At 42.5% G+C, this 23,746-nt stretch overlaps 3 protein-coding genes and 1 non-coding gene across 8 annotated transcripts; 2 read left to right on the forward strand and 2 right to left on the reverse strand.

The window, feature by feature from the left end:
• The first annotated feature begins 984 nt into the window (after positions 1 to 984).
• Positions 985 to 4,214, forward strand: LOC101840367 (60S ribosomal protein L36a). Its single transcript, XM_005072489.4, has 5 exons — positions 985 to 1,251; positions 1,617 to 1,722; positions 2,058 to 2,125; positions 3,453 to 3,575; positions 4,152 to 4,214. The coding sequence occupies exons 1-5, from the start codon at positions 1,000 to 1,002 to the stop codon at positions 4,170 to 4,172; spliced, it is 570 nt and encodes a 189-aa protein (XP_005072546.2). The 5' UTR covers positions 985 to 999; the 3' UTR covers positions 4,173 to 4,214.
• A 1,351-nt stretch (positions 4,215 to 5,565) lies between these two features.
• On the reverse strand, positions 5,566 to 17,199 carry Gla (galactosidase alpha). 4 transcript variants are annotated; one of them, XR_005876819.1, is made up of 8 exons: positions 16,955 to 17,199; positions 12,123 to 12,297; positions 10,714 to 10,891; positions 9,996 to 10,087; positions 8,326 to 8,487; positions 7,145 to 7,342; positions 5,958 to 6,088; positions 5,726 to 5,868 (listed from the first exon to the last, which is right to left on the reverse strand). XR_005876819.1 is itself a non-coding variant. In XM_040744383.1 (7 exons), exons 1-7 carry the CDS (start codon positions 17,146 to 17,148, stop codon positions 5,605 to 5,607), a joined length of 1,263 nt encoding a protein of 420 aa, XP_040600317.1. In that variant the 5' UTR covers positions 17,149 to 17,195; the 3' UTR covers positions 5,566 to 5,604. The 4 variants fall into 4 exon arrangements, 3 of the variants coding, with proteins under 3 accessions (XP_040600317.1, XP_040600318.1, XP_040600319.1); XM_040744383.1 differs by lacking the exon at positions 5,958 to 6,088 and having other exon boundaries at positions 5,566 to 5,868; positions 16,955 to 17,195; XM_040744385.1 differs by lacking the exon at positions 5,726 to 5,868 and having other exon boundaries at positions 5,957 to 6,088.
• A 205-nt stretch (positions 17,200 to 17,404) lies between these two features.
• On the forward strand, positions 17,405 to 23,524 carry Hnrnph2 (heterogeneous nuclear ribonucleoprotein H2). 2 transcript variants are annotated; one of them, XM_005088347.4, is made up of 4 exons: positions 17,405 to 17,563; positions 18,878 to 18,951; positions 19,113 to 19,157; positions 21,343 to 23,524. In XM_005088347.4, the coding sequence occupies exon 4, from the start codon at positions 21,396 to 21,398 to the stop codon at positions 22,743 to 22,745; it is 1,350 nt and encodes a 449-aa protein (XP_005088404.1). In that variant the 5' UTR covers positions 17,405 to 17,563; positions 18,878 to 18,951; positions 19,113 to 19,157; positions 21,343 to 21,395; the 3' UTR covers positions 22,746 to 23,524. The 2 variants fall into 2 exon arrangements, with proteins under 2 accessions (XP_005088404.1, XP_005088403.1); XM_005088346.4 differs by lacking the exon at positions 19,113 to 19,157.
• Positions 20,391 to 20,491, reverse strand: LOC121140114. The gene has a single exon (XR_005876946.1). It is a non-coding gene; the product is annotated as a small nucleolar RNA U13 (small nucleolar RNA).
• Positions 23,525 to 23,746: the final 222 nt, after the last annotated feature.

Below are 23,746 nucleotides of genomic sequence, written 5' to 3' on the forward strand. Positions count from 1 at the left end.
GTAAGATTATGTGATAGCAAAAGGAAACCAGGTTCTGGAGTCAGAATACATGAGGGGTGGGTGGGCATCCTGAATCCACTACTGCGGACACTGGACAAATATTTTTTCCCTTTTTTAAAATTTAAATTAGAAACAAGCTTCTTTTACATGTCAATCCCAGTTCCCTCTCCCTCCCCTCCTCCCTTGCCCCCCACCAACCCCCTATCCCATCCCCTTTATGCTCCCCAAGGAGGGTGAGGCCTTCCATGGGGGATATTCAAAGTCTTGAACCAATAATTTTTATATGCCACTGGACCAACGCCCTCCCTCCCCTGGTAGTGGAAGTTGCATTACCACCTTCCTCCTAGAGTCACTCTGAGGATCTGTTGTAAAACTTAGCTCCCTTCAGCCTTTCTCTGTTGGACTATCTTGGTACTTCACACATGTCCATGTCCGCTGCCAAGTATTCAAGGAAGTGAAGTGCAGAGGTATGTTTTCTTGGTTGCCTCAACTATTTCAGAGGCCAGATAAATTCGTTGTCAGTTTTCAGAACTAAGATCAGCCAGATAGATACATTGTCAGTTTTCAGAACTAACATTGGCCAGACAGAGTCTTTGTCAGTTTTCACAACTAAGATCAGCCAATTTACTTCTTCGGCTAAAAGGTGCTACTTTCATTGTTCTTTTTCTTCCAAGTACTTAGCCTGGAATTGGACAGCGATGAGCACAACAATCAATCACTATGTCCTGCTCCTACAACCGTGCCTGAAACAGAATACACATTAAATAAACGAACTGACGCGATTGGCTCCCTTCCAGGGCTTCCTTGAGCCACAGTTTGCTGTGAAAGATCGTTTCAATCCCCTTGAAGTGGAACAAGAATGCTAGGCTGAGATGGAACACCCCTCCACCTGACCCTAGTCCCTGCTCTGCTCCAACATGGGAGGTCAGAGTCTCGGAAGAACATTGCTTTCTTCGCTTAAGCTAACAAATTGCAACGTCCGCCAAAAGGGGTGGAGTAATGAGGTTGCAGGGTGCTGGGCGGGAGGAAGTGGAGGAGACAGCCAGACTGCAGGCGCAGCCTTGGCTGAAGCGCTTGCTGGCTGCTGAAACAGATCATCCAGCCATCCGAGGGCGCTGTGCTGGGATCTTTACAGACTCTATGATAGCTGTCTCCCACGGCTCGGAGGAAGTGCACCCAGGCACCTCCTATAAACTTCCGTCGCTGGCCTTCCCTCTTTCTTTCTGTGCCGATATCGCTCCCGCCAACATGGTATGATCGTGTGTTGGGGTTTCGTAGTATCCAGCTTAATCCTCGCACTTGGCGTGGACAGTACTGTCCCAGAGTGCATCAAGGCTCCCGCAAGACCTCGATGTACCTAAGAAATCTAGCATTGCCGAGAGCGACACATAAGGGAACCGAGTTATGGGCGGAAAAATTCAAGTGCCGGGGTGATTTGGCTGTGGGTGGATACACTGTTGGATGGAGTGTGTGACTGGACCAACTTTTAGATGTACACGGTCGTTGTGTTTTAGCGAGTAGTTGCAGAGTTAATCAGCTTCATCTGGATCCAGGGAGGATGCTGGGCCACTGTGCTCCGGCAACTGCGCGTTCTGAACACTTTGTATTTTTACTAGGTGAACGTTCCTAAGACCCGCCGGACGTTCTGCAAGAAATGTGGCAAGCACCAGCCCCATAAAGTGACACAGTACAAGAAGGGCAAGGACTCTTTGTATGCCCAGGGTGAGCTGCTTATATGTAATTTGGCGGGGGTTAGGGGACGGTGTGGGGAGTTGGTGGGAGATGCTGTGTAAACCAAGCTGGCCTGGAATAAGCAATCCTCCTGCCTCAGCCTCTAAAGGACTGGGGTTGTGCCTGTTTCCTGCCATGCCAGAATGAATAATTTGGTTTTGATGTGACATTCATGAGACATATTACAACTCCAGGTGTCTACCCCCTTTCCTTGGGTGCGACTAAAATTTCTTAATGCAGGTCGGGCCCAAATTTACACTTAAGACTGTTCCACTCAGCTATTTTGACATGCTCTGTAGCACATCATAACAAATAACTTTTTCCAGGAAAGCGGCGTTATGACAGGAAACAGAGTGGCTATGGTGGGCAGACTAAGCCTATTTTCCGGAAAAAGGTTAGTGATTACTAATTGATTTGTTTATTTCTTTTTGTTTGTTTGTTTTGAGGCAGGGTTTCTCTGTAACTGTACTGACTGTCCTGGAACTCACTTTGTAGACCAGGCTGGCCTCGAACTTACAGAGATCCACTTGCCTCTGCTTCCCAAGTGCTGGGATTAAAGCTGTGCACCACCATTGCCCGGCTTGTCATGCTTCTTGATTATTGTGGTAAGGCCCTTGCATTTGCCATCTCTTTTCTACAAACATTACTATAGTGTTAAAACCAGCAATGTTACTGGACTTGTGGCAGGATGTTTCTAAGGCAGTGGAGCTGGGAGTCAACCCAGATCTGACTAAGGTCTGTAGAGTGTAGGGAGCATCTCAGTATTTACAATAGCTCCTAGAGAGGCTAACATGAAGGAATGTGCCCTTTCCTAAGAACTGAATTATGTGCACTCCTGCAAGACTTTCCATTAACGTATTGTGTCTGCATCTTTGTGGACAGAGGCTTAGTGGTAGAGTGCTTGCCAAGTATGAGCACCCCAGGTTCAATTCCCTGTACTGCCATGAAAGGGCACATTCCTTCATTTTAGCGTCTTTGGGAGCTATTGTACTGAGATGCTCCCTACACTCTACAGACTTTAGTCAGATCTGGGTTGACTCCAGTCCTGTGAAGTCTTGAAATTCCTTATAGTAAGTGAATAGGCCTTTCCACCGCTCCAGTTTAATGAGGTTCCTTCTTTAGGTTCAGCTATTTAGCAGTGTCCTGGAACATAGCATTTCTTACTCATCTCTGTTCCTCTGCCAAGGCTGGAGAAATTAAATGACTTCTCTGGGGTCCTGGATTGGGTGTAGGGTAATGAGAATGCTGCTTCATTTAGATGTCCAGCTAGTTTGCTTGGAAAATGTGTGTTACAGCTTTCAAACTGTAAAATAGCAACAAAACTCTGGTTAAAATAGTGGACTTCAGTTAATTATTAGAGGGGAGTGAGTAACTGATCTTAGGCTAATTGAATTCTTTAAAAAAAACTGATGAATTCCAAAAGTTGTATTTCGTACTTGCATGAATTTGGCTCAACCACTAAACAATACAAATATCTTGAAAGGCTATAAATTCATAGCAGCTTTTGGGGGTGTGTGGGGACAATCTCATGTAGCCCAGGCAGGTCTCAAACTCATTGTCTGCAGCTTATCTCCACCTCAAGAGTGCTGGGAATACAGGCAGGTACAACTGCGGTTTTGTTACTATTTTAAGTTCTCAAAATCATTGGCTTCTCAATTTTTCCCCTCCATAGCTAAATGGTAAAATAATTTTGTGAAGGATTTGACTTATTTCTTTTGTAGGCTAAAACTACAAAGAAGATTGTGCTGAGGCTTGAGTGTGTTGAGCCCAACTGCAGATCTAAGAGGATGCTGGCTATTAAGAGATGCAAGCATTTTGAACTGGGAGGCGATAAGAAGAGAAAGGTACCCTCCTTTTTTGTTTGCTTTGGTTTTGTTTTTTTGAGACAGTTTCTCTGGCTTTGGAGGCTGTCCTGGAACTAGCTCTTGTAGACCACCAGCCTGGCCTTGAACTCCCAGAGATCTGCCTGCCTCTGCTTCCCCAGTGCTGGGATTAAAGGCGTGTGCCACCACTGCCCAGCTGTATCTCCTTTTAAATAATAGCTTCATTTGTAAAGGTAACTGTGCCATAGGGCACCATCCAAGAGAATTGTCATAGCTGAAGGTACATATACTGTTTGAAATGCTTGAGAGCAGAAGTTTTAAGGTTAGGTTTTGTTTTTCAGATTTGAATTTTTCATATGCTTTATTAGCTGAAAAATCTGAAGTCTTGAATACCAGCATGTCTAAATGGCTTCAGGGTTGCAGTATATAGATTTTGCTGTAATTAGGGAAGAGACAACATGGTCTCCTTACAAGTGTTTATGTTTACCAGGGCCATGGTAGGCATGTATCCCGCTAAGCTGTGTGTTGAGCTCATGAATAAAGTAAGGTTCATTAAAAACTAGAAAACAACACTTTGTTTTTCTGTTCTGTTTACAGGGCCAAGTGATCCAGTTCTAAGCTGATCGTGTTATGAAGACAATAAAATCACAATAAAAGAAACTTGCCTCGTTGTGGTTCGTCTTTTGGGAGGGAATAAACTAAAGTTATTGAGAAATTCCCTGAAAGTTCCTGCTTCATGGCTTAATACAACTTTAGGATTAAACTTTGTTGAGCTGGTGTGAAATGTGACTTGTCATTGGGATCCTGCTTACAGTTTAAAATCCATGAGTTAACTGGCTATCATAAAATCCCAAATAGAGACTTTTTAATGTCAAGGTATTCTAGGCCAGTAACATGTAGAATGATTATGTAACTTTCAGTCTTACATAGCTTTGCTACTTCAGGCCTTTAGTAAGGAGATGTGACTATGTTTTCAAGGCAGGAGAGTACTGCAATGTGTGTTACTGGATTTTAGATTTATGTGCTTTAAACATCCTGACACAGCCACAACAAACCCACCTTGTGGGTGCTAGGAATTAACCTGGGTCCCAGGGAAGAGCACCTGCTGCTCTTAACCTGCTGAATCAGCTCTCATGTCTGGGTTTAACTTTAGCATGAATGAGTGTAGGGGGGACAGAAACCAACTTTTTGAAAGTTGATTCTCCCACCAAGGGTTCCAGGCCATTAAGCTTTTCCTGAAAATTATCTGCCGCCTTTAGTATTGCAGGTAGGTGTTTTTACACCATTTTGTGCACATTAAAAATACCAGAGGTATATATGTTTGCTTATGATTTATGTGTGTGGTTTGAGATTTTTACATATCTCTGGCTGGTCTATTTTGGCAATCCCCCTTCAGCTTTCTGATTGCTGTGTTGCATATATGTTCAACTGCTTGGTGAGAGGAGTAGTTAATGGGAGAGCAAAGGAGCAGTCTTGAAATCTTGACCACAAGTTTGTTCTCATGGATTAGTGTCTAATTTACTTGAAACTATGGACTTGGTCGCTGGGGCAGCTCATCATTGGGTTAATGTGCTGCCTCCATGCACAGCCCATCACCTGGCATTTCTTAAATCCTTCAATTGACCTCGCCTAGTGATCTGTGTAGTTGGCTTGGCTTTGAATCCTGGCTCTGGGTGTTAGAGGGGTGACGCAGTGGTTCCAGGGGATCCTATGTCCTCTTCTGACTTGCTGGGTACCACGCATGCATATGGAGCACATATACGCATGTAGGTAAAACAAATTCAGAAATAAGTCTTTTCCTGGCTCTACTGAATCTAGTGGATAAACACTTGCTCAGCCTTATGAGGGCTAAAATGAACACACCTGAAGCATCTGTTACAGTGCTTGGCACAGGAGTACCCACTTTAGTTCAAAAGCCTTTCCAATAAACCTTGAGGGGTAGCTTTAAAGGCAATGACTTTGGGATGCTTTATTTAAAGGGGAAACAAGAAAGAGACAGGAAGTAGTTCAGTCCTTGGCAAAACTGGCCATTTAATGTACATGCCTGCCTTTAGTTATGGTCTAGTCGAAGCAGAACAGTGCCCGAGGGATTTATTCGAGTTTTTAAGGTTACGGTCCATTCATAGAAGCCTAGCTTTACTTTCTCAGGGAGGAGCTGTGTGATGATGCAACCAGGATGGCAGGCTATTCCATGACCCAGGGAAGCCACCTGGATGCTGTAGAAACGAGGTCCACCAATTTCCTGCAGGTTTCTCACAGCCACAGCCCAGGCTAAATTTGAGAGTGGTCGTTCCCAAACCTCAATGTTGTTTTCCTGAAAAGTCAAGAGAAAAGTGTGAGCAAGTGGGAAGCCACTACTGGCCTTATTGGATACTCAGCCTTCTTGTCAGAGCTATCACGTACTTGGAGGAAAAATAGTACCCAGCAGTATATGTCCACTGTTAATCTCAGCACTCAGAGGCAGATCTCTGAGTTCCAGGCCAACCTGGTCTCCAGAGGGAATTTCAGGACAGCCAGGGCTACATAGAGAAACCCTATTTTGAAAAGCAAACAGAAAGACTTAATCCACGAAAGCCCATCAAAAAAGACCTAATCCACCAAGCCCATACTTCTGGGAAAGTCTAAATGTACTGACCTTTCTTTTTGACTCCTGTAGTGAGTTCAATGAGTTCAGTTTTTTGTTATGTACTGACCTTTCTTTTTGACTCCTGTAGTTAATTCAGTTTTTTGTTTTTTGTTTTTCCCTTTTTCGAGACAGGGTTTCTTTTGGAGGCTGTCCTGGAACTAGCTCTATAGACCAGACCGGCCTTGAACTCGCAGAGATCCACCTGCCTCTGCCTTCTGAGTGCTGGGATTAAAGATGTGCGCCACCAGCGCGGGCGTCAGTTCAGTTTTGTCTAACATTTTGTTGACTGAAGTATGTCAACCCAGGATATGTTTTGTTTATGCTTAGAAGCTCACTGGTTAAAGGCTTGGGGCTACACTGGGATGCTGAACTTTTTAATCTCAGCATTCGGGAGGCAGAGGTAAGTGAATCTCTGAGTTGGAGGACAGCTAGAACTACACAGAGAAACTCTGTCTTCAAAAACCAAACCAAAACATAAAAGCTTTCTATTGGCTTAAGCCTTGTCCTTCTCTGATGGACACCCTGTAACAAGCATGTTGGCAGAGCTAGTTCCAGGACAGTCAGGGCTACACAGAGAAATCCTGTGTTGGAAAAACAAAAAACAAACCTAGTGGTGGTGTCACACACCTTTAAACATAGCACTTGGGAGACAGGACGCAGGCAATCTGTGAGTTCAAGGCTAGCCTGGTCTATAGAGCTAGTTCCAGGACACATGCAGAAGCTATACAAACAGAAAATCAAAACCCCCAGTAATAGTTCTGGCAAAGTCTTACTGTTTAACTACTCAGTCTCAAGCTCAAGGGAAAAATAATAGAAAAAGCCAATCATTTCTTCATGCAGTACAGTTAGACTCAAGATAATTTGGCACTTCGTGTTAAAAAGCCATAGAAAATACCGCAAATCATAAACTCGCAGGCAGGATAGGATATTACTGGCCAGTTTTCTCTCAGGAAGCTTTACTTACCTTTCTAAAACAGTACCCCTGCTTGCCCAAGGGGTCTTGGTTGACAGCAATTACATCCTTATTCTGAAGGAGGGCTTTGGCTTGAGGGCTGATTTGCCGGAGATCATTGGACATGAGTAGAGGAGCTGCCATGATAGCCCAGAGGGCCATCTGAGTTACCTGCTGGTCCCAACTCAGGCCAAAGTTGCCAATAACTAACTAGAACAAAGTGTGAAATCACTGAGATGAGAGAAGATTCAACTGCTTGGGTTTTTGTTGTCTGTTGAGGGCACAGAGGTCCTTGAACTCACAGAGAAGCATTAAGGAAAACCAGGAATGCTTTTAAACACATAGATAAAATACCTGCTTTCCTGCCCAGAAGGCTGGGAGTGGATTTTAACAAGCTGGCAACCTTTCCGCCATCTATGGAGGCAGACCTCACCCTATCCCAGACTCTTCCCTCCCTAGACCATCACCCAAGGGGATGTCACACGTGCTTTATGACCTGCTGATCTCTATGCTATCTTGGTCAGAGACCACATTATATTCTAGGCCTTTTAGCTATAGAACCCACCCTCATGGTCACATGTACACTGTAAAGAGTCTCTATGTAGTCACAGCTTAAGCTTCATTGTGCACCTGGAATTGGACTGATTGTTGCCTGGAAACCTTTTCCCAAGGTGTACTGTGTTTTAAATGTGCTGACAGTGAACCGCCTGGCATTAGACTCCCCGAAGTCTGACCCATGCTGAGGAAGTCAATCTGCATGGGGTTTTCATTCTCATCTCTTTGCGGGTTCTCTTCTCTGACCGGATACCCGCAGGGACCCAGGTATCTGGTCTCCTGACTCAGTTGCTGCTTTTTCTTTTTTCTTTTGGAGAGAAGGTTTTATTAGTCCAGGCTAACCTTTTGGCCTTGAATTTGGAGCCACTCTCCTTCCTCAGCCTCGGGAGTGCCGAGACTCCAAGCAGCTACACAAGACCTGTTGGAACATTTTAAAGCTTTCCTAGATGGTCGACTGAGAGAACCCATTTTCCACAGCACTGTGATGTAAGTGCTCACCAAAAGCCTCTCCCGAGGGCAGAGTGTGTAGCTCAGTGCTAGAAACCCTGCTTGGTTTGTGCTAGCCCATGGTTTCAGAGTCAGCCACCAAGAGAAAAAAAAAAGCTACCATCTCTAATGAGGAGTGCTCAGATCTTTACCATATCTGGGTCATTCCAACCCCCTGGTCCAGCGACGTCAACAATCTCCTTCTGGTTAGTTGTTGTCCAGGCCAAGATATTCTTTATGCTTTCCCAGGAATCATAAACATCATCAAAATTTCTCCAGTGATTGCAGTAATATTGGATATCTGTATAATTGGGCTGTAAAAAGACAGAATTGTTTATAGACGTAACTTTGCTATGAGATCCTAACAATCCAGTTTAAAGGAGGCACTGATGGCCTCTATAGTCTAAAGATCAAACATCTCCCCATAACAAATAACAAAGGCTGACCATCTTTTGGAGTTCTCAATGTAAGGGAATTTCTCTAGAAGATGTTCAATTCGTAAATAGGCCATATAATTTAAGTGTCTGTTTACAGTGACTTTAATACTATTTATGTAGACATGAACTAAACAGTGGTGTCTAGGTACTGGCCTTATAAAAGAACTTTGTTTTCACTGGAATTTGTAAACTAGCGTAAAATGGCATATTTCAATTTTTTACAATAAAATAATAACAATGACCTAAATGAGTAAAAATAAGGTTTGTAAAATTATATAAGACGCCATCAAACATGACAAAATCTGAAACTGAGACAAACCATTTGTGGAATGAATCAAGTTTGTAGATATGTAGGTGTCATAGGGACTATCTAAAAATCACAAGAAAATAATAGGGATTCGACTCATTCCATAAATACTAATTCAAGTTACCATATGCTAGTAATACAGTGAGAAAGACCTGCCCTCCTGGATTTACATTCTAGCGGGGAGATGACAAACAAGTAAACAATAAAGGTAAGCTCTTACAGGAAACCAAGCAGCTAATGACTAGAGAGAGAATGGGCAAAAGGCTATTTATTTATTTATTTTTGGTGTTTTTCGAGACAGGGTTTCCCTGTATTGTTTTGGAGCCTGTCCTGGAACTCACTCTGTAGACAAGGCTGGCCTTGAACTCACAGAGATCCGCCTGCTTCTGCCTCCCGAGTGTTGGGATTAAAGGCGTGCGCCACCAACGCCCGGCTAAAAGGCTATTTTAAAGTAGAGAAGACCGAGTTTGTAGCATTTGGTCAGTAACCAACCCTTTTAAAATCTTAGGGGAAGACTTGGCGGAAACAATAAGCAAATACATCATCATAGACTAACATCAAAATGCCTTTGGGTGGCACTTGCACAGTGAATATCGGCCAATGCTGTAAATAGGGCATGTGACTGACAGACAGAAGTGCAGCAAGGGGAAGAGTTGTTGGAAGGCAGAGGCAGGTTAATGGAGTTTGATTTTTTTTCCAAGTGCAAAGGAAAGCCAGTTAAGTTTTAAGGAGGGGACTGATGGCATGCCCTTGACATTTCTCAGAAGACAGTTCTGCTGCTGCTTGTAAATGGTGGGGGTAGGGAAGACAGCAGAGATAAGAGATCAGGCTGTCAGAGCAGGCTGGGTGGAGATGGGAGTGGCCTGGAAGGCCATTGTGGATGTGGTGAGGATGACAGACATTAGTAAGTTCAAGATAGATTTTGGAGCGAATACTGGCAGGATTGTTGTCGAACAGGAAGGATATGAACTGTGAAATAAAAGGGAAAACAATCCAAGATGGTTTCATAGTTAGTGGAAGTTGAGACTATAATTACAATAAGCATTCTGAAATTTAGATCCTGGGCTCACTAACTCACCTTATGAAAGGGCTTCAAATAAAGAGGCCACTCACAGGAGTATACAATGCTTCTGCCAGTCCTATTCAAGGCCAAGGACATATACTTATAACCTGCATGAGAAAACAATGGGTAAAATAAGGGAAACAAGGCAATTTTCAGCTAGCGCGGAACATCTGAAGAGGCTACTTGGAAGGTCTGTGTTTATATTGTAGTTCTTGTCACTCTGCCTTGATCCTTCAGTTGATGTTAAGCAAAAGGTTGAAAAATGATTATGGTCTTCTCTCTCTCTCTCTCTCTCTCTCTCTCTCTCTCTCTCTCTCTCTCTCTCTCTCTCTCTCTCTCTCATTTTTCGAGGGTTTCTTTGTGTAACAGCCCCAGCTGTCCTGGAACTCACTCAGTAGACCAGGCTGGCCTCGAACTCACAGAGATCCACTTGCCTCTGCCACCCCGGTGCTGGCAATAAAGGCATACGCCACCACTACCACCTGGCCACGGTTGTATTTCTTGAAGAAAACACACTATTTGGGCTGGGGAGGTGCTTCAGCCAGTAAAGGCTGCCAACCCTGATGACCTGAGTTTGATCCCTGGGACTCACACAGTTGCAAGTTGTCCTCTGTCTTCTCAACAGGCATCATAGCACATACATTCCCACACATACACAGTCACACACACCATAATTTTTATTTTGTTGATTGTAACATAATTTTAAAAATAAATGTAATTAAAAAAAACATACCATCTGCCAAGGATGTCACACTGTCACAGTGGCAACCGTCAAATTTAAGCAGATCTACACCCCAGTCAGCAAATGTCTGGGCATCAGTGTCATAGTACCCAAAACTCCCAGGGAAACCTGCACAGGTCTTATTCCCAACATCTGCATAAATTCCTAGCTTCAATCCTTTGCTGTGGACCTGGAATGAGAAGAAAAATGGATCAGGAAGAAGTAAAAAAAAGGAGAGGGACTTACGAAGGCTAAGAGCAGAGATGTTTGCTGCTCTGGGTCTCCGGGGCTTGGTTCCTGAAACCACTCCAGTTTTGTAGCAGAGTTTCTTTTCTTTTCTTTTTTTTTTGAGACATGGTTTCTCTGTGGCTTTGGAGGCTGTCCTGGAACTCGCTTGGTAGTCCAGGCTGGTCTGGAACTCACAGAGATCCGCCTGCTTCTGCCTCCCGAGTGCTGGGATTAAAGGCGTGCGCCACCAACGCCAGGCTTCTAGCAGAGTTTCTTAGAAGCCGAGCACAAATCCTCTGACTCTGCTAAGAAAGTTCTAAGTATACATGGTGAACTGTAGCACAGAAGTAAGGAAAATGCTATGGCCACTTTAATATTCCTCATGGGATCCCAAATAGCCTCTTTCCAAAACTGGAACAGATTTATCTTGAGAAAGGCTGACATTTCAGTTAAGCCTCTCTAAATCTCCTCCTGTCTTGGCCTCCATGCTGTCTGTCTGGATGAGATCATTTATGGCAAGAATCCTGCTAAGTTATACCATCCCCTGATTCTTTTTTAAAAATAATTTATTTAACTTTATTTTATGTGCATTGGAATTGGAATTACAGACAGTTGTGAGCTGTTATGTAGGTGCTGGGAATTGAACCCAGGTCCTCTGAAAGAGCAGCCAGTGCTCTTAAACACTGAGCCCAGCCTCCATCCCCTGATTCTTGATGTCTCCTTTAAGCGGTATTTGCATATTGGTTGTAGATTCTCCCTTGTCCATTCGGATTGGAACTTGACCCTTTTTCCTGAATAAAACCTGCTTAATTGCCTTTAGCTAGTATCAGACTTCATTTGTCTTCAGTAGTTCCCTGGAATGTTTGCTTTCATCTTTTAAAATTCATTAATGGTATAACTGTGGTGGCCTCTCATGCTGCTTTGGAGATATAAGCATGCTCAACACAACCAAACTCTTCTTTTCTCTAGAGAATTCAGCGGCTTCAGGAAAAAAGTTTCAACAAGACAGGCCTCAGGAGCTACTGTAAAATGTGTACAGGCTGACATGACGATAATCCTATCTGGTAAGCATTACAATTTACTGTTCAGATAACAGCAATCATTCTATTTCTGAAGTATCACGTGGCCTGTTTCTCAATAAGCTTTTGTAAGTGCACACAGACCCATAAATAAACGGTCAGCTTTAAACTCACATAATTAGCTAGGTGCTGGATTCCATTAGGAAAGCGCTGGGGATCTGCCTGAAGTCGGCCCTTTGAGTCCCTTTCAGGAGCCATCCAACAGTCATCTATGCAGAGGTATTCATAACCTGCGTCCTTCCAGCCATCAGAGACCATGAGCTCCGCCATCTGCATGAACAGTTGCTCACTGAAAAAGAAATTCCAACAGTCATTCCAATTCATTGGGATGTTATAGTTTCTAAACATGCAATGGTACTGTGGTAGTAAGCACAACACATCTGAGGGAAAATCCTTCCTCTTACTCCTCTCTCTCTCCCACCACGATCTCTTCCCTAGAACTCACAGAAGGGGTGGGGCCCTCAGTTCTCTCCCTAACCCCAAAAGAACTCAACAAAACCTCCAAATAATTAAAATAAGAATGAGATACATGACAAAAGTGGCAGGTTATTACAACCAAGAACTTGTGGTGACACAGGTTTATAATCCCAGCTATTGAGGAAAGCGAAGCTAGACAATTTGCAGGTCCAAGGCCTGCCTGGCCTATGTATGACTAGAGGAACGCCAGCAGGGGAAGAGTTAGCATGAGTTAGCATACTAGACAGCTTCTTCTGGTACCAGCTTTCCCTGTGTAGATGTAAACAATCTCATTCACAATGGTACAGAAATAAACAGAAAGAGCTAAGACACCTAGGAGTAATATGTTTATCAACCATATGCTAAAACTATCATGCTCCTCAGTAACTTGAATAAATGGAGAAACATGATGTTACTCTTGGCGAGGAAAACCTTGAACAAACCCCCAAAAAGACGTTTGAAGGAATTTGCAAAAGATTTGAAAAGCTCACCTGAAAGATGAAATGTTTATGTTTTGTAATAGAAAGGAAGCTACTGTAACATGGCATTAGAATACAAAGATTACTATAATTCAAGACTTCAGAAAGAGATCCACCCATCTCATGCCACGAGTCTTCTAGCTTCCCCAAATACAGGGTTTCACCACCATCACCTTCCTTCTCTCCCTCCCTGCCTCCCCCCCCCCAGGATCTCTCTGTGTAGTCTTGGCTGTCCTGGAACTTGCTCTTTAGAGCAGACTGGCTGCAATCTCAGAGATCTGTCTACTTCTGTGGCTAATTAAAGGCATGTACTACCACTGTCTGGCTCACAAAAAAAACCCAAGCTCAATGGTGGCACATGCCTTTATTCCCAGCACTTGGGAGGTGGGAGGCAGAAGCAGGTGGATCGCTGAGTTCAGGGCCAGCCTGGTCTTCACAGTGAGCTCAGGGACAGCCAGAGCTCTTACATATAGAAATCTTGTATTGAAAAACCAACCAACCGAACAAACAAACAAAAATCCAAGCTCATCTTCCCCCTGGAGTGCTTTTTCAGTTAAACTGAGTCATTGTTTCCCATTTGCAAATTTACTCTTCACCCAAATAAAATGTTATTTGTCTTTTATGTTAACTTTATGATTTCTTGACATAAGACTCCAAAGCCAGGAATAGCGAAAGAATTGATAAGTCACATTATATGAATATCAAAATAACTCAGTCAAAAATTAAACATATGCTGGGCGTTGGTGGCACACGCCTTTAATCCCAGCACTTGGGAGGCAGAGGCAGGCGGACCTCTGTGAGTTCGAGGCCAGCCTGGTCCATAGAGCGAGTTCCAGGACAGCCTCTAAAACAATACAGGGAAACCCTCTTTCGAAAAACAAAACAACAAAAAAAGAAGAATCAAACATATTTGCAATATATACTAAACCCAAACCAAATGGAATAAAAGAAAAACTCAGATGATGTAGTTAAATAGGGTAATGACAAAATGGGGGGATTCATGGAGGAAACAGTTCAAGGAGTGGATTTAAAGTAGGAAAAGACAGTCAGCCTCCTTAGTAATTATATTTCCTAACATGTTAAATCCTAGGTTCAAGTCCCACAGCAGCAGAAAAACGCATAAATAAAATACAAAGCAGGGAGCTGGAGAGATGGCTCAGAGGTTAAGAGCACTGGCTGCTTTTTCGGAGGTCCTGAGTTCAATTCACAGCAACCACATGGTGGTTCACAACCATCTATAATGAGATTTGGTGTAAACATGCCAGAACACTGTATACATAATCAATAAATCTTAAAAAAAACAAACAAAGGGGATTGGCAAGATTTAGAAGAATGACAAAATTTAGGTTTGGACACATTGCTGGGAAACAGGCATTCTTACAAACACCGTTGTGTACATATATCTTCAAAGTATTTGGATTTGACTGATATTATCAAAATGAGCATATCTTTGGAACCTAAAATTAGTGTTCTAAGAAAAGAATGGAGCTTGGCCTGTTGTGGTGGCTCATGCCAGTGATCTCAGCACTTGAGAGGCTTAGAGTTCCAGACCAGTCAGGTCCACAGAGTCAGACCTTTTTCATTAAAAAAGAGAATTAAAGAAAAGAAATCAGGTCAGAACAGGATGCCCCAAAATTGAAGAATTCAAGTAGCTATACAGAGGACTGCACAAATAAATTATAGCATATACAGATATTTGCATTTATCGACATCTTATCTGTACCAGGCACTATACTCTGCACTGTTTTTTTTTTTTTTTTGGTTTTACGAGACAGGGTTTCTCTGTATTGTTTTGGAGGCTGTCGGTCCAGCCCGGCCTTGAACTCACAGAGATCCGCCTGCCTCTGCCTCCTGAGTGCTGGGATTAAAGGCGTGCTCCACCACCACCCGGCTACTCTGCACTTTTTTTTGAGGTCACATGTATGTATCCCAGGCTGGCCTCAACCTCGGGCAGCATAGAATGGACTTGAACTTTTTTTTTTTCGATACAGGGTTTCTCTGTATTGTTTTGGAGGATGTCCTGGCACTCGCTCTGTAGAGCAGACTGGCCTTGAACTCATAGAGATCCGCCTGCCTCTGCCTCCTGAGTGCTGGGATTAAAGGCGTGCACCACCAACGCCTGGCTCATGCCTGCTCCTCCCTCCTGAATACTGGAATCTAAATGTGCACCACTATTCTCAGTTTGCAAGACGATTGCGATCAAACCCCATGACTTTGTTGCATGCTAGGCAAACATTGTACCAACTGAGCTACATCCCCAGCCCAAATTAGAAAAAAATAATTAAATTGGATATGATCTTGCATGCCTATAACCCCAGCAAATAGGAAGTGGTGGCAAAAGGATCTCCAGTTCAAGACTATGCTGATCCACATAGGGTAACCATGATCCCAATATCCAAGGACAAAGAATTCAGCTCAGTAGTAGAGCACTTTCCTAGTACGTGCAAGGCCTGTGACCATGCCTCCAACCTCAAGAAAAACAAAACGAAATAAGTGATTTGCCTTACGCTACAGTGAAGTCGAATTTAACGGCACTGGGGTCTTGATGTTACTCACTCATTCAAAGGTGATACCATTTTTGTATTATGTATATTTTCATTTACATAATAATTGCAAGGTTGTATATGGAACCATGATTATTCCTGAATGATGAAATGAGGGGGCCTAATTTCCATTATATCATTTTTACCACCTACATTTTTTGCAATGACCATGCATTAGTTTTATAACAAACAAACAAAAAAAAACCCCACCATTAACAAAACAAAACAAAAAATACACAAAAAATAAGCCTGTACTGGCAAGTGTCCACAAATTTTATCTCAGGGATATAACAGACTTAGTCTGAAACTTAGAAAGCCAGTTTATTTTATGGTGTCTGACCAACATCCTGATTTTAACTTTACAGGCATTCAAAGAAGCTTGTGAACACAGAGAGGGAACTGTGGTAGGTGCTTTTAGAAGTGGTTTTGCATTGTTGGGTGACCTTATTATGTTTTTAATAATATTTATATGGGAGCCACTCAATTTGTAATACTTGGTTCTTAATCTTTTCTAGATCACAGATTCATTTAAGAATTTGAAGAAAGGAAAACTTCTCTTTTCTAGAAAAATGCCCATATGTAAAAGAATATTGTTTTTAATTTAAATAATTTTTTAAAAAATGCCCATATATTTGTAAACTTACAATTCATCTTCCTATACATGCCAAAACGAATGTTTGGTTTTTGAGATGGGTTTGTTTAACTGAAAAGTTGATCTGTGTGAGATAACCGTTTTACAGCTCTTTTTGAGACAAGGCCTCACTATGCAGCCCTGGCTGGCCTCGAACTCAAGAGATTTGTGTCTCTACCTCTGCCTCTGGAGTGTTGGGATTAGTCCTGGGCCACTATGCCCAGCAATTTTACACCTTTTTCTGTGTCAGCTCCTTGAGTCAAAAAAGATGTTTTTCTAGTTTGCATACTAGGATTGTGAACATCAAATAGGTTCAACCCAGTCTCAACTCTCACCTTTGCTGTGTAAAGTTCCTTCAGGTCAACTTTCCAGCCTGATGCCACACTCAAGGAAAAGGGGTTGAGGGGCATCTCAGTGATCTCATGGTTTCTCTAACTCGCTTCAGTACAGCCAAAGAACCCGTAATCCAAAAAGAAAAAAAATGACATTGTTCTCAGTCATCCTCCTACCCTATTGCAACTGTGCTAATGGCTAGCTCAAGGCTGGCACTAAACAAGGGCAGAGTACAAAACCAAAGGGTTTGCAATGATAACTGAAAAACTCTTAGTGCAGGAAGACATGGAGCGGAAGCGAAGCACTGGCTGCTGGCTATCTCTCATTTCAGAACGGCTCACATTTATAGTATAGGGACAGTTCAGATCTTGGATGGATATTTTGCTAGGGAGAAAAAAGCAGCAATAGTAGGGGATCTATCCCTTCAGCTAAATGTTCCCATTCCTTCTACCAAATATACCCACACAAACACGGAAAGAGAAATGACCACTCAAAAGCTCGTACCTGATGCAGGCATCAGGCTCTTCTTGGCAGTCGAGGTTGCACATGAAACGTTCCCAGTGCAGCCAGCCCATAGTAGGAGTCCGCGCCAAGCCGTTGTTCAGTGCTTTGGCCCCGAGAATACTCCAGAAAACTAAGGCTAGGGGACGAAATGCAAGCTCACAGATCAGCCGCGGATCCCTGCTTAGAAGCTTCATGGTCACAAGACTATTTTGCTTCAGTTTCCTGCAGTTAACAGGGGACTTTAGATTTCTCCTTGGGCCGGACCAATCATAGATGGACTATTCAATAGTGACATCACCGTTTCTCCGGCAACTGGACCGTTATCGCCAGAGATGGACCAATGAACAATCACGTAAGACAAATATTAACCAATCACATTGGCGCTCTCTTTACCTTGTCCCACCCACTTTCCAAACCCGGAGGAAGTGCGGTACCTCAGTGATCCCGAGTTTAAGCCGAGAAGTTGCTCACGTGACCGAGATCTCACATGACGTAGGCGCTCACGTGACCAATCGCTTACGTGAGCAGAAGTAGTTCTGGTCGTCGTGTATCGTCTCGCTTTAGCCGTTTGAGGGAAGAAGGAGGATAATCCCCCCGGTTTCGTTGGAGGTTGGTGTGTGGGTGGGAACTGGGGGCCCCGGGTGGTGTTAAGGAAGAGCAGAGCGGAGTCCGGGGTCGCCTCCGCCTTTTTCGTGCTCGGCTCCCCCCCCCCTCCGTGTCCTCCTCCCCCCCTCCCCCTCCCCGAGTGCCGGGAAGCGGCCTGCGCTGCGCCTGGTGGGGAAATGGTGGACGGTCGTGACTGTGTGCGTGTTTTTGTGAGTCAGTTCGTGTGGCCGGATCTCGGGAGACCTTTTCCCCTCTCCGCCCGCAAGAGGGACCCATAAGGTGAAAAGCGTTTCAAAAACACGGCCCGGAGTTAGAAAAAAAAAAAAAAAAACATGCTGAGACCCGCGGTCGGAGTACCGCTCCATCCATTCAGTCGCTCAAGTATTCAAACTGCCCGATGGTCGCGAGGGGTCCCGAGTGAATTACACTCTTAAGAGTGTGAGCTAGGCAACTGCTGCGTGCACGGGAGGCGCCTAATAAATGCTTTTACTTAATTATTGGAACATTTGTTTTTCTCCTCATAACGATCGACGAGTTGGATTTTGGTCATTCGAAAAGTAATATATTCGTCTAAAAGGGACACAGTTCAGCACTACCCAACTCTTATTACAGTTACAAACAGTGTGCTGTAACACAGGTGTAAGTATACAGATTCGTAACTCACAAATCCTGGTTACTACGTTAGGTAACAGAACCTGGTGGCCTTCTCAGGAAATGTAAGGCAGCAAAACCTCCCAGCCACTAAGGGAGGGCTTATAGAAATCACCATCGTCCCTGGGGTGTCTTGTCAAATGATTCTTTCAGCAGACCGTTAAACCTGCACAAAAAAAATGAATAAATGGGGGGGGACCCAAAAACTCAGTAGCCACTGTTAATATTTGATGTCCAATCCCTATCAGTTCACAAGAAAGTTTTTTTTTAATTTTGTTGTATTTCCCATGTTTATATTTTTTTCTAAGATTACTTTTGTTCCAATACAGTGGGCTTAAAGGATTAAAACTATGAAAGTGTATAGTATTAAAAAGTGAAAGGCTACCTCTATTTCTTTGCCCTCCATTTGTTCTTAAAGTTTGTCTTAAACGAAGCTATTTTTCAGATCTACTCTCACACAGTCATGCACTTAGTTTATGCTTGTATTTTAATTGAAGTAGGATTATACTATATGCATTCATTCATTCAAAGGATTTTGGAAATCTTCCTAGGTAAGGGCAAATCTCCTTTGTAAGTTGTTGCATAGAACTCCATTTAAAGATTGAAATATAATTCATTCATCTCTGTTGATGGCTATTTAGTTTTCTGACTTTTCTGCCATTACAGTGCTGCAGCAAACATTTTAAAGTATTTCTCTCGACCAGAGAGTCTCCTGGAAGAAGCTCTAGCAGGGTCAAAGGGTATGTGGATTTTTATTTTTACATAATTGAGATTATAAAATGGCTTTGATCTTCAATCATTTAAAATTGTATAACTATATCAAATATATAATGTTCCTCTTTTCTTCCTAAAATGACTTTCAAACAATATATAGTTCAATAAGTCCTGCTCTTAATTTCAGATAATTCCTTAAGACACATACCTGAAGTGGATTTTCTGTCAGAAGGTGTGGTAAATATTACCAAAGTATTTTTCCAGAATAGTCATCAGTTTTCACTCTTCTAGGGAACTCTAGTTTGTGAATAATGTTGACTTATTGCCACTGTTTAATCTCCACGGTTTAGAGGTATTAAAATGTTTATTTTACTTTCAATTTCCAATGATTGAAGTTTGAACATTTCTCAGGCTTTTCCTCTATATATTCCTTTTCCCCTGTATGTAAATTTTTTTGAAGTTATGATTACATCATTTCCCTTTCTCTTTTCCTCTCTCCATACTCTCCCATGTTTAAACACCTCCCCACCTTGTTCTCTTTCAAATTTGTGGCCGTTTTCTCTTAGTTGTTACATATGTGTGTTTATTTATAAATACAACCTGCTCAGTCTGCAGAATGTTATTAGTATGCATGTTTTCGGGGCTGCATTTGGTATTAGATAACCAATTAATTTGCTCTTCCCGTGGGAAGACTATTTCTTCCACTATCAATATTCCTTAGTTGCCTGCATATATCCTCTTATTGTTTGTTTTGGGAATTGGGTCTCACTATCCAGCCCTGACTAGCCTGAAGCTTCTTGTGTAGATCAGGTTGGCCTTAAACTCACAGAAATCCATCTAGCAACTCTTTTTTTGGTGGGGAGGGTTCGAGACAGGGTTTCTCTGTGGCTTTGGAGGCTGTCCTAGAACTAGCTCTTGTAGACCAGGCTGGTTTTGAACTCACAGAATCCGGCTGCCTCTGTCTCCACCACTACCACCACCACTACCCCACCCGGCTTCACCTAGGAACTCTTAACACCCATAACCTTTTAGCTGGGCAGTGGTGGCACATGCCTTTAATCCCAGCACTCAGGAGGCAGAGGCAGGCAGATCTCTGGGAGTTCAAGGCCAGCCTGGTCTACAGAGTGAGTTCCAGGACAGCTAGGACTGTTTCACAAAGAAACCCTAACTCAAAAAAATATCCCTAATGTTATTATCAATTCCTGCAGATTCTACTTTTTTATTTAGATAGATCACATTTTTTTTTCCTTACTTCTGCTGCTATTTTAGTGAATCTCTTATCTCTCAGAGGTCATTCTTTAATTTGCTCTTTTGCTCTTCATCTAGTCCCCCTTCCTTCTGTTTGAATGCTCCAGTTGCCTGGGTGATAAGTCTGAAAGGGCTGTAGTGACATCACTCCTGTTTAAGATCCAGAAAAGGTGCTATATATGTATATACATATATATATTCCCCTCTCCACACCCAGCGTCAGAGCAGTAGTGTCCCGGTGTCTTAAGGTTTGGGGGAGGCATATGTCACACAGTGGTGTGAATACTAAATCATCATGCTTGTGAACCAGAGAAGAGTCTAGCCACCTCCTATTAAATCAGACCCTCAGAATTTCATCTCTTTGACAACCCTGTCTTTTGCTTTTTGTCCCCTTCCATTTCGTGCTCCACTAAACATTTTTATAAATTGTTTCTGGATCCCTGAACAGGATCATGCTAGTTTGTGTCAATTAACCATTCTGCCTCCAACTGATAACACTTCATCAGCCAATCCTTCCTTTATTCTGTCTGTTTGCACTTACCTTTGGTGAAGGCATACAGTTCTCCTGGTGGACTGTAAGCCCTTTCTGGACTCATTGATTCTTACATGTCAGAATGAGTACTGGACCTGGCATCTAAAACATGCTTGCATATGTAAAGTCCTGTTAATGTTTTTTCCATTTATCTCTTAGGCTTTAATAGTTCTGTATTTTATTGATTTGCATGCATTGTTTATATTGTTAGGGTGTTAATGGACTTGTATCTTCTTATGAGTTTTGTCTTGATTTAAAGAAATTTTTGACTTTTATATAATGAGATATAGTTATATTTTATTTGTTATTTTTAATTTTCTCTATGATGTTAATACATTGAATCAGTGCAGAAAATTTAAAATATTCAAAGATGTCTTAATATTTTCCATGTATATATCCATGGAAACAAGTCCTATTATATTGCTACCCAGAAATAATCACTATTAATTATACCTGATACATAATAGAAATGGAATGAGTAATTGTTAAGTGAGTGAATTAAATTTTATGCAGTCTTTTTGTTCATGTGGCTATCTTTTTAAAATATTACTGATGTGAACTTCTGTAACAGTGGGTTTCTTTGTTTCTCTTATTGTGTATAATTTTTGATGACAATAGTTTTCTAATTTTTTTAAAGCCACATTGAAATTGCGTTGAGCCAAGCTTGCCACCAAGAGCCCAACAGTCACCATGATGCTGAGCACAGAGGGCAGGGAGGGGTTCGTGGTGAAGGTCAGGGGCCTACCCTGGTCCTGCTCAGCTGAGGAAGTGATGCGCTTCTTCTCTGATTGCAAAATCCAAAATGGTACATCAGGTGTTCGTTTCATCTACACCAGAGAAGGCAGACCGAGCGGTGAAGCATTTGTCGAACTTGAATCTGAAGATGAAGTGAAATTGGCTTTAAAGAAAGACAGAGAAACCATGGGACACAGATATGTTGAAGTATTCAAGTCCAACAGTGTTGAAATGGATTGGGTGTTAAAGCATACAGGTCCAAATAGTCCTGATACTGCCAATGATGGTTTTGTACGGCTTAGAGGACTCCCATTTGGCTGTAGCAAGGAAGAAATTGTTCAGTTCTTTTCAGGGTTGGAAATTGTGCCAAATGGGATGACACTGCCGGTGGACTTTCAGGGGCGAAGCACAGGGGAGGCTTTCGTGCAGTTTGCTTCACAGGAGATAGCTGAAAAGGCCTTAAAGAAACACAAGGAAAGAATAGGGCACAGGTACATTGAAATCTTCAAGAGTAGCAGAGCTGAAGTCCGAACCCACTATGATCCCCCTCGAAAGCTTATGACTATGCAGCGCCCGGGTCCTTATGATAGGCCAGGGGCTGGAAGAGGGTATAATAGCATTGGCAGAGGAGCTGGGTTTGAAAGAATGAGGCGGGGTGCCTATGGTGGAGGCTATGGAGGCTATGATGACTATGGAGGCTATAATGACGGGTATGGTTTTGGGTCTGATAGATTTGGAAGAGACCTAAACTACTGTTTCTCAGGAATGTCGGATCATAGATATGGAGATGGTGGGTCCAGTTTCCAGAGCACCACAGGGCACTGTGTACACATGAGGGGGTTACCATACAGAGCCACTGAGAATGATATTTACAATTTTTTCTCACCTCTGAATCCCATGAGAGTACACATTGAAATAGGACCCGATGGCAGAGTTACGGGTGAGGCAGATGTTGAGTTTGCTACTCATGAAGATGCTGTGGCAGCTATGGCAAAGGATAAAGCTAATATGCAGCATAGATATGTGGAGCTCTTCTTGAATTCTACTGCAGGGACAAGCGGAGGAGCTTACGATCATAGCTATGTAGAACTGTTTTTGAATTCTACAGCAGGGGCAAGCGGTGGTGCTTATGGTAGCCAGATGATGGGAGGGATGGGTTTATCCAACCAGTCTAGTTATGGAGGTCCTGCGAGCCAGCAGCTGAGTGGCGGTTATGGTGGTGGTTATGGTGGTCAGAGCAGTATGAGTGGATATGACCAAGTTCTTCAGGAAAACTCAAGTGACTATCAGTCAAACCTTGCTTAGGAGAGAAGGAACACCAGACAGCTCCAGGAATAAAAGCTGTCATTTATAGGAACTGGATGGAGTAGGAAGAATACCCAGCATATCCAGTATGATCGGTAAATGGGAAATACAATTGCTTCTGATCACTATCGGTCAGCTTTCTTTCTTTCTTTCTCCTTTTTTAAGAACAAAATTTAAGTTTAACGTTTTGCATTACAAGCTTGTGATTCATGCTTACTGTAAAGTGAAAGTTAAGATTGTTTTCAAACTTTAAGCTCAGCAATTTTGAACACTGAAATATTCATCTAGGACATAATAACAAGTTCAGTATTGACCATAACTGTTAAATCCACTTTCAGCTTTCCTCAAGTTAGTTATGTTGTAGGAGTGTACTTAAGCAGTAAGCATATTTAGGTTTAAAGCAGTTTCACTTACGTTAAATGTTGCTCTTATACCACAATACATCAAAACATTCAGATGCATGTTGAGAAACATGCTTTTCTGTAAAAATCAAATATAGGAGCTGTGTCTATGATTCAAAGTGACAACATTTGGCATGTTTGTTAATTCTAGCTTTTTGGTTTAATATCCTGTAAGGCACGTGAGTGTACACTTTCACTTTTTTTTTTAAAGATCTGGGACAATTTTGAGATGTAATACCAATACTTTAGGAGTTTGGCCATGTTGTTTGTATGGAATTCTGAGGCTTTGATTTAAATCTTACCTTGTATTGTGAATTCCATTTAGATGTATTGTACTAAGTGAAACTTGTTAAATAAATCTTCCTTTTAAAAACTGGACAAATCTTGTATAGTTTGATTTTGTTAAATTACGTTCTGTTATATGGGTACACAGTAACTAACTTTTAAGTTCTCTGTAGTGGAAATGCAACTTCTCAGTTGCATTCCAGGCTAGGAATGACCTTTAAATTTTGATCTTCCTGCCTCTACCTCCTAAGTATTGGAATTTCAGTCGTGTGTCACTGTTTCTAGTTTATGCCATGCTGGGGAGCAAACCTATGA

Source organism: Mesocricetus auratus, unplaced genomic scaffold, assembly GCF_017639785.1.
Source record: "Mesocricetus auratus isolate SY011 unplaced genomic scaffold, BCM_Maur_2.0 Super-Scaffold_100003, whole genome shotgun sequence".
Lineage (NCBI taxonomy): Eukaryota > Metazoa > Chordata > Mammalia > Rodentia > Cricetidae > Mesocricetus > Mesocricetus auratus.